Below are 10,807 nucleotides of genomic sequence, written 5' to 3' on the forward strand. Positions count from 1 at the left end.
TCATTTGCATTTTCCTGAAATTATTTATTCTGTTTATGTTTTGTGAGACCTTTAGATGAACATGGGAGTTGGCTGAGAGAATCACGTTTAAATTTTGCCACAGCTACATTTTTGTAGCTGGACTAGGAATATTCTCACTCTAGATGCCTGCCCTGCAGCAGGACTCAATTTTGGGTTAAAAGCTATGGCATCCGGGCTAGTGAAGCACGTATCACTCTCCCATTCCATAGGGAATGTGCTGGGCCGTCCTTACTCACCACGTCCACCTGCACTTCGTTAGAGAGCAGAGCGTTCACATGCCACACCACAAGATCCCCACAATGACATAACTCCATTCAGAGACTGGCGCGACTGGGCTGGGTTTTCCCCCTTCAGCTCTTGTATCACTGAGAATCTGGCAGCCAGTTCCGTCCTGACAGAGTTTACAGCATATATTGGTGGATTCTTGTCCATCGTGCATCTGCTTTAAGAATTAGCGAAAGCAGAGTCAAGACAGTAAGGTAAGCGCTGTTTTAACTGTAACACTGGGGATGCTGACTGTTTGGGACAGTGTTTATTGTAACAGGAACAGAAAAGATTCCAGAGTAACTCTGCCAATTGCTATTCAACAGCAAATCTATAGTTTTGAGTACTTACTTTCACACTTTTCTTAATATGTTTTCCATGATTTTTAGATTTGAGATAAATTTTATACAGTGTATGCTATGTTGCTTGGCAAAGGAAGTTATAAAAGTTTCAGGGTTGGAATGAGAGAATATTTAAACTACACAGTGAAAATGTATGGCAATTAGGATGTTATTTTATGCTAATGAGTTATGTATGTTAGTATTGTTAGAATTGAAGCAGCAAAGAAAGGCCATTTCAAGCAGTATTAAAAGTATTTTGCCACACATATATTGTTACAATTTGTTACCATTTGCCATAAATAGTTTATGTTGTTATGAATTGTGAGCTAAAGAATTTAAAACCTCTTATGGACTACTTATTTCTATTTCGTTAATTTTAAAGACTTATATTTTTGGATGTATGTTTGAACGGATATGTTTTGAAGAAATCTTGGGAAGCATAATTTATTTTCTAAAAAAAAGCATTTCTTCCATAACCACAGGTATTTGCAAAAACTGGGGAAAGTAAATAAAAGACACTTGTACTTCATAGTGGAGTCCTTATATGGATACACATTTTGTTTGAATTCAGAGCCCTCATTTTTACTCTGCCAAGAAATATGAAAGCATTTTTATTAGTATTCAATACATTATAGTTTCTGCATCTATTTTAGGGTATACTGAATTAAAATAAATTGAAATCTTATTAATAAAGCAAGACAAATCTTTACAACATTAACATACTGTAACATAAAGAATCCTCCATATACATTAGCAATATTAATTGTTCTCATGGCCAAGTCCTGTCAACTAAATTAAATGACTCCATTTATCTTAGGAAATAATGTGCTATGACTCTGGTTACAGATTACATTGTGTCAGCTGTAAGAGTGTTTCTAACACCTTTTTTAGTGTCACATCTGCTAAAATAAGGTGCCTTGTAATTCCAAGTTAAAGCAAAGCTGTTCAAAGTTCTTGATACTAAAAATCCTGCTTATGCCAAGTTCCATAGATCCAAAAGCTTAAACCATCCGTCTCACAGGAAGATATACTGCCTTATGGTATCTGTTGGAATGCGGACCTGCTTCACACTGAGGGCTTCCCCATCAGTTCCCAACTTCTCCTCGGCCATAGCTCTTCACTCTACAAAGTCCACTGCTTACATCCTATTGCCCTTAACCTAAATGCCTGACCCTGGACTTGCCCAAGCAATTAAAATATGCTTTATTCAGCTTCATCTGAGAGGCATGTTCTTATTAGATCGTTGTTACAAATTGTTTTTAATTTAAAATCTCACTTTTATCCTTTTTAATGTGGTTCCTAATGCCACTGTTAAATACAGACTTTCCTTAATGTCTAGACCTGCCCCCTCCATTCTGTAAGAGCACTAAAACCCAAATAAGTGGACCACGCCTTCTTAAATTTTGGCATGAAGCAGGTAGAGAACTTGTCAGTTATTGACAGAAAGGAAAAGTAATTCAAAGCTTGAAAAATAATATATTTTTCTATCAGTTGGATCTCTTTTTAGATTTAAGAATGTTCAAAATTTGTGACATTACCCTGATTAATAAACACTAGTTCTACTAAAACTTACATACTAAATATTAATTTCAGAACACAGCCTTGTAAAGTGCCTAAAAGTACGGAATGTTAAACAAAAGTTAAAGTAACATCCACACCAACCCCACCAAGAACCAACAACAATAACCTGACATTTTTAAAGGAATGTACTCCCCCCACCCCCACCTCTGGCCACACACATAAGAACAGCTTTCCTTCAAGCAAAACCACAGATTGCTCATGTTCCCAGTAAGGGTCTTCTTAATGAGACGTTTTAATGATGTTGAATGGTAGGGTAGAGCATACAGTTTACAATTGTCTTCTCATTTTCATTTTTGTGGTTTTGAAGGGTGTTCTGAAGCAGTGCTGTAACATAGTGGCCAATGGGCACCACCCAGACACCTCTTGCAGGAAAAGCATGTAATTAAGGAAGGACCTGGAGAGATTGACTTCAACCGTTAAGCCTGGCTCGCCCAGAAGGGGGCGCATGTGTATGCAGTCTAACCCCAAGCCTGTTCACCACCTCCCAAGTTGTAAACATACATCTTTATCCTCATACTTACATAAAAATTAAAAATTCATTCCTTAGGCTCACTAAAAAAAAAGCAAAAACAAAACCAACTACAACTAATATTTTTAAATTGCAAATCTAATATCCTTTTCCTGAAAGCATACTATTTCATGATATGTTTCCTCTTTATTTAGGATTGAAAGTACTCGCCAAAAATGAATCTAGGTGCGTTTACTCTCCTCGTGGCACTCATCAGTGGTGCCAGCAGCCAGTACTACGATGACTACGACTTCCCACTGGTGTTCCATGCGCGATCCTCACCAAACTGTGCCCCAGAATGTAACTGCCCCGAAAGCTACCCAACGGCCATGTACTGTGATGAGCTGAAACTGAAAAGCGTGCCAATGGTGCCTGCTGGAATCAAGTACCTTTACCTTAGGCATAACCAGATTGACCATATTGATGAAAAGGCCTTTGAAAATGTCACCGATCTACAGTGGCTCATTCTAGATCATAACCTTCTTGAAAATTCCAAAATAAAAGGAAAAATTTTCTCTAAACTGAAACAGCTGAAGAAACTGCACATAAATTACAACAACCTGACAGAATCAGTGGGCCCACTTCCCAAGTCTCTGGAGGACTTGCAGCTTACTAATAACAAGATCAAGAAGCTCCGTCCCTTTGAAGGGCTGGTAAACCTGACCTTCATCCATCTTCATCACAATCAACTGAAAGATGAGGGCATTTCAGCTGCTTTTAAAGGTCTTAAGTCACTCGAGTACCTTGACTTGAGCTTCAATCAGCTATCCAAACTGCCCTCTGAACTCCCAGTGTCTCTTCTAACTCTCTACTTAGACAACAATAAGATCAACAACATTCCTGATGAGTATTTCAAGCATTTTAAGGGACTGCAGTATCTGCGTTTATCTCATAATGAACTGACCGACAGTGGAATACCTGGAAATTCTTTTAATGTATCATCCTTGCTTGAGCTGGATCTCTCCTACAATAAGCTTAAAAGCATACCAACTGTCAATGAAAACCTTGAAAACTATTACTTGGAAGTCAATCAACTTGAAAGTAAGTAGAAAGCTGTGCCTCTGTTTGACTCTGGTGTATCCTCAAGTTTTTAAATGCCTAAGTTGTGCAACCAAAATACCACATCTGGCTCCATTAAAAAATAATTAAAATGCCAAAAATAACTCTCTTAATTGAAATGCAGAAGAATCTTAGCTCAATTATGTATCCAATATCTGGCCTTTCTTTGCAGGGTCCAGATAAGAAACCATTAGGATCAAAGAATTTAATCACTAATTTCTTCAAATATAATGTTCTGGGCTGATTAATCCTGCTGTGTTATCACTTACTGTTTATTTATCATTGTCTCCTTCGAGACTTAGATTTGTGTCCTACGTTTATTTCTTGGCAAGATCTAGCTGAAGGAGGACCAAACAAGTGCAGAGGAGGCACAACTAGCAGAGGCTTTCAAGCCTCCCTCCCTCTTGTCACAGAGCAGCCCCTATGTCCTCACCGTCTTCTCTGACATGGTTCCTTGGGACTCAACGTAGGTCTCTGCTGTCCAGACCGTTGTCTGTCTCTGTTATCCCTGTTATGGTGTGTGTGGCTTCACAGTGCTCTTATGAAGACTGTGAGGGAGATTAAGGAGGGAAGGAATGTGATAAGGATTTGGAACATTTTTTGAAGTAGTGATACAGAGCTCCTTTTCTTTTACACAACCCTCTACCCCATTTGATTTTTCCAGTTTCTCCTTCGTTTCTCTTGCTACCACAGTTTATTTTTCATTTATCTTCTGGGTGGGAGTTTGACCTGATCCACTGGACTATTTAGATGCTCTTCTTGTCCTCTGGGGCATTTTTCAATCTAATCAGTACAGATTTAGGGAAATTGACATTTACCACTGCCCACCTTACTCTTTAACAAGGCTTGGCAGAAGGGAAGCCTATGATTCTTGGATAAACTTTCTAAATTAAAAATCAGGTGGGAAACACTGATTCACACATAAATCAATTATATTTGCAACATAATCTGTTGAAATTGAACCACCTCATGCCATGAAAGTTGGTTGTCTTGTCATACTGAATAAGAATATTGGCATTCCTATTAGAAAAATTAGCGTGCCTAATTAATAAGATACTTTGTAATTCTGCAATATTTTCCTGTAATTCCTAGGAAGGTTGGGGTGTTCTCATGAAGGAGACCATGACTGCTAACTCTGAAATGCCACATGCTCTTTATTATATCCAGAAAACTTGCTTGTCATACAAGGTATAGTCAAGCTATCGGAGCTGAACCCTTACAGTGATTTTTAGTAGAAAACTCACTGTGTGGCAATATGTGGTCCCACATTATAAACACTTGTGGTTAGGAGGAAGGATACTTCTCTGGCCAAAATGCTAATGTCTGAGGGCTGTAGAGATCCTGTTAGACGTGATGGGTGGAGATTAGCAACAGGAACATGGCCACCTCTTTCTCTGAGGTAAAAGAGGAAAGAGCGGTTTTGGAGGGATAAAGACCGGGCTTCATTATGTGATTCGAAGAAGGAAGAGCCAACGTGGGTGATGGGAAAGTGGTCTGTAGGAGAAATGCCGACAGCCACTCTGAGCCAAGCTGGGATTGGAACCACAGTGCCTACCGCACGTGGTGGTTTGGAAACGAGTAGTCATCTTTCTTCCTTACCCTTGACATTAGGTATGTACATTTCAGGTATTTTTGTCAATTGTCTTTGCATATATGTCTTCAATTTAGTTTATTTTGCCATATAATAATTACATATAACAATTGTTTACATTTTCTGATACAAAAGAGCCCCTTAATGTTTCTCTACCATTAGGAAATCTATAGTCAAAAACTATTTCTCGTATTTCAAACTTGCAAGTTCGAGCACTAGCTCAATCACAGATTTTCCTGTGACATAGTTTGGAAAAAACCCAAAATTTAAGAATACCAATAATTATTTAGTACATACTGTGTGCTAACCCTCTGTGAAGTGCTTTACATACCTTGATTGGTGTGATCTTCATGCAACACAGTGTGATAAATACCTTATAATTCACAAGAAGGTCAGACACATATTTCAAAGTCATCCATCTGGTAAATGGCAGAAAACTAATATAGGCCTAAGCCTGTGTTTTTCTCCATTGTCCCATACTTTCTCAGTGGTAGGTACCATAACGAAGATCCCTGGAATTGGATTAATGGAATATTTAATACAGCATCATAGAGGTGAGGAGCAGAGTGTGTTTGGGCTTCTACTGAAGTCATTGTTAACTAGAATTTGAGAATTTAAAAAAAAAAAAAAAAGGTAAAGGATCAGATAAGGTTAATCTGAAACAGACTTGGGCAGCCATAGACAGCTTCTATGTACACCTATAAACCATGTAATCTAGTAACAATCTGAGTTTCCATTGAAACCTAAATCAGTTTTTCTCTTGTGGCAGTTTTCTGACCATGAAAAGGACGTGGCTCAGGTGGTGGACGTTGCATGACTTGCTTTTTGCCTTGGAGTCTTGAATCTGTCATGGTGTGTGCGTGTTGGAGAATTCCTTCTTCAAGTCTTTCTAAACCAAAAACTTATAATAAATGTTGCTCTTAGAAAAATTCCATTGACTCTTCTGATCCACCATAGTTATTTTACTAAATATTATTGTATCATTTTGTAGTCTGAATTTTTTTTAATAATTTCAAACTCAAAGATACACTTAATAAGTGACTTTTTTTTTTAAATGGGAAGAAATCCTATTAGATATTATTATGGACTTGAGGATTGTTTTTAGTGATTGTTTTAAGCTTATGTAATAAAAAACGATTAAAGTTTTTCATTCTTTCATTCCCAGAGTTCGATGTGAAAAGCTTCTGTAAGATCCTGGGACCGTTATCCTACTCCAAGATCAAGCATTTGCGGTTGGATGGCAACAATATCAGCCACACCAACTTGCCACCTGACATGTACGAGTGTCTGCGTGTAGCCAACGAAATTACCGTTAATTAATATCTGCTAATTTCAGTTATATTGAAGTGTATCCTGGAGCAACATTTTATGATTATATTTTTCAGTGTTTTGGTTTTCATAGTATTCAGTTTTGTAGTTGTTGTTTATTACTTCCATGAATTTTATATTCTGAGAGAAAATGTTTTGTAAACATTTTACTACTGTTTTAAAAAGAAAAGATGAAAAGCAGGCCTATTTCACCACAAGCACAGACACACACACACATACAACAACTTCATGCTTTATTGGGTTATTTACTGGTTTTTTACATCTCTACTGTCAAATGATGCGCGAAGCCTTTTACTGGTTGCATGGAAGTCAGCCAAGTTTTATAATTTCTAAACCTTAATTTAATGTGCCCAAAAGCATGGACTACATACATATGAATGTTTACTGCCTTGAATCAAATTATCTTAATACATTCAAATTTGTTTAGCTGAAATGTAGGGGGTAAATTTTGAGATCAATGATTTTGAAAAATATTAAACAAAGTTCATGGTCACATACATTTAAAGCAGAATTTTTAGTATTGAGAATTTATATAGTTATCTAAACTTTTCTATAATTATTTTTCACTTTAAGTCATGTGTATGTTTCTTTTTTATTATTTGCATGTTATGTTTAAGAAGCTAATAGCAAAATAAAACATAGCAAATGGCATCATTGTGTTTGACTTCTTATAAAATTTATCTTTCTCATGTATAAAATATAGTCATGTGCCACATAATGATATTTCAGTGAGTGGTGGATCACATCTATGATGGTAGTCTCATAAGATTATAATGGAGCTGAAAAATTTCCCCTGCCTGATGATGTCATAGCCATTCGGACGTGACGCACTATTCCCGTGTTCATGGTGACCCTGGAGTAAATAAACTTACCACAATGCCAGTCACATAAAGTATAGGACACCATTACGTGTAGTATAAAATACTTGATAATTATAATAAATATGTTCTTGGCTTATGTATATACCATATAATACTTCTGATCATTATTTTAGAGTGTATTCTTTTTCCTTATTAAAAAGTTTCTTGTGGAAGAGAATGCCATGTTATGCCAGCATCAGCCTCGTCCATCTCATCTTTATCTCTCTTGAGTGCATCATTCTCTTTTATGTTTGATTCGGTCTCATGTTGTTCTGTAACTCCAGTGGAGCCTAAGCGAACAATATTTGTGAAGTCTGCATCAGGGTACAGTGATGTCCTGGGCTCTCACACTCACTCCCCACTCAGGCCCTGACTCACCCAGAACAACTTCCAGTCCTGCAGGCTCCATTCATGCCAAGTGCCCGTTACAAGTATACCATGTTTTACCTTTGTCCTGTATTTTTAGTGTTCCTTTTCTATGTTTATGCACATGAATACTTACCATTGCCTACAGTATTCAGGACAGTAGCTTGCTGTACAAGCCTGTAGCAGAGGAGCAGGAGGCTATAGCCTGCAGCCTGCGTGTGTCGTAGGCCACGCCATCTAGGTTTGTGCGAGTGCACTCTATGGTGTTCGCACGAGGACAAAATTGCCTGACGGTGAATTTCTCAGAACACCTCTATTAAGCGGTATATGACTGTAATAGATTAAAATTCAAAGACCATCTCTAACCTGCAGTTATTGTACTCATGTTAACTAGAATTCCCTACTAAATAGTCTGCTTCTAGTGTCCATTTGCAAAAGATTTTTAAACACACCTTCCATTATGTACTTAATGGTATCAAGATCCCAATTCCAGTTCATGAGGTGAGGGGTTCCCCACCACTATCAAGTAATTCTCTGGACATCAAATAGGTGTCCCACAGTTTGACTCAATTCTGACACTACTAACCAGGAGATAGTGTCAGGTTCCACAGGTTAAGAGCTCAGTCCTACAAGACTGTCCCCAGATGCAATAAAAATCCCAGGTTGTTACCTGTACTTCTAACCAATTGGCTGTAAATCAGAGGCTCCCAATACTCCCTCCTTGAGTTTAATTTGTAGAGTAGCTCACAGAACTCAGGAAACTTGTTTACTCACTAGATTACCAATTTATTATAAAAGGATATAACTCAGGAACAGTCAGGTGGGAAAAATGCACAAGGCAAGGTGTGGGGAAAGGGCCCTGAGCTTCCCTGCCTTCTCCAAGCACTCGTTCCCCAGTTTCCACGTGCTCACCCACCTGAGAGCTCTCTGAACCCTGACCTTTCAGGGTTTTATAGAGACTTCATTACTGACATGTAATCAATTAAATCATTGGCCATTGACAACTGGACTCAATCTCCAGCCCCTTTGGACAGAAGTTCCAGCCCTCTCTTCACAGGGTGAGTTCTCCCAACAACCAGCCTCCTGTCCTCAGGTTACCTGAGGGCTTTGCAAAAGGCACCTCATTAACATAACAAAAGATATCTTTATCACTCTTAGCCCAAAAAACTCCAAGGGTTTTTGGAGCTGTGAGCCAGGAACTGCAACCAAGGTTAGAATGATCTGAAAATATGTTTTGGTCATCTGGTATCACGGTGTTTAAATCTCATAGCTGGCTTGGATATTTGCTATTATTCTCATTCCTCTTGGTTTTATGAGTCATATGCAATGGTATTCTATTAAATAAGAAGTGGCTGAGATCTCAGCAATCACTGCTCGGTTGTTCAGCAAAAGTGATAGATGACTCCCAGGATTAAAAATGTTGAATGTATATAAAAGTTTCTGAAAATGAGACTTTAAAAAATATATTTGTCTTGAAGCCAATACATTTGCAACACAGGGTTAGAATTTATAATTCAGTAATAACAGTTCTCAACTTTCTATATTATGAATATCTATGATTCTATACAATGGGAAATAATAGAGCATATAATTTATATAAATAACCTCTACTTTAGTTAACCATAAAGCATATGTTGGGAGCCATCGTGCAGTCAAAAATATACTTATTCCATATAGTCTCAAATGTATCTAGAACAAAGGAAACATCTCTAAAGTATATGTGTTAACAGGACATTTTTAGTGAATTCTGTCTGCAGGTAAAATAGCCCATCAACAAAGGCCTGTTGTCAATGAAAACTGAGTTGACTGGCAGACGGGTGAGATGTACGTTACATTAGGTACACTAGCTTTTTGTCTCCTGGATAAACAGTCACATACATGGATTAAAGCAATGATGTATATGGGTTTTTGCTTTAAAACTGATTCACAGGAGACTTAACTGCAGGCCCTGATTTGGAGTTTAGGAATGGAAAAATGTGAAAAGTGTCTCTTTAGTCTCAACAACTCCATCTGAAAATCAGGGCTAGATTATACCTTTACAGTGAAGGAGAACGAGGATGCGCTGGGGCTTTGAGGGCTGTGAGGAATTACCATTCCCTAGGAAGTACAAAAAATTAAGATGGATGGTAGACCACCAAATTAGCTATAGGAATGCTGATTCTTTAGTTAAAAGATCTCCAACTGATAATAGCTGTTTTCAGAAACGCTGGAGAGGTTAAAATGTTGGTTTTACAAAGGACTTTTTTTTTTTTGGCTTGTGAACTTTTAAGTTTGGGTTTTTTGGGTTTTTTTTTTAATTTCTATAGCTATAGTTTTATCATCATGATGGCCTTAGATTTTGTGGGGGTGGTTAAATAAGCAACTATTATCAATACTTGCTTAACATTTTTCTCACAAGTAAAAAAAAAACTTTAATTTTATGTTAAGCAAACTCTAAATCAATGTTACTACCAGAACTAAAAATATATATAAAAACAACACTAAAGTTAACAGACACTTGTAAGTATATGAAATGCATAGAAATACATTTAAAAATATTTAGCTAGCTATATTTATTTATTCACTCATGAATTTCATAGATTTTGTTTCTTAATAAGATATAAGAAATTGAGCACAGCACAGGTAAGGCAAAGTAGAAATGCAGGCAACAGAGAATGAGTGCGCTCCGTGCATCTTCATCTCACGCCCCATGGCCGCTCCTCTACTGCGTGGTGGCTGCCCTTGCACGTGTTGGTCGGCTCAGAGTGTCACCTACATGTGTGTCTTCCTCCCTTAAAATGTACATTCTGTTTTATAAAAGAGAACACATTGTATGTTTAAAAAAATATGCAGAACCTTAGCTTTTTTACTATAAAACAAATAAAACAATGCTTTCTACTCCCATTGC

The 10,807-nt window shown here is 37.5% G+C and overlaps 1 protein-coding gene across 1 annotated transcript; it reads left to right on the plus strand.

Moving 5' to 3' along the window:
- Nucleotides 1–266: 266 nt before the first annotated feature.
- On the plus strand, nucleotides 267–7,345 carry LUM (lumican). The gene is made up of 3 exons (XM_024559071.4): nucleotides 267–500; nucleotides 2,871–3,756; nucleotides 6,531–7,345. Exons 2-3 carry the CDS (start codon nucleotides 2,892–2,894, stop codon nucleotides 6,683–6,685), a joined length of 1,020 nt encoding a protein of 339 aa, XP_024414839.1. The 5' UTR covers nucleotides 267–500; nucleotides 2,871–2,891; the 3' UTR covers nucleotides 6,686–7,345.
- The last annotated feature ends 3,462 nt before the right edge of the window (nucleotides 7,346–10,807 follow it).

The sequence above is a fragment of the Desmodus rotundus genome, chromosome 3 (assembly GCF_022682495.2).
Source record: "Desmodus rotundus isolate HL8 chromosome 3, HLdesRot8A.1, whole genome shotgun sequence".
Taxonomy (NCBI): domain Eukaryota; kingdom Metazoa; phylum Chordata; class Mammalia; order Chiroptera; family Phyllostomidae; genus Desmodus; species Desmodus rotundus.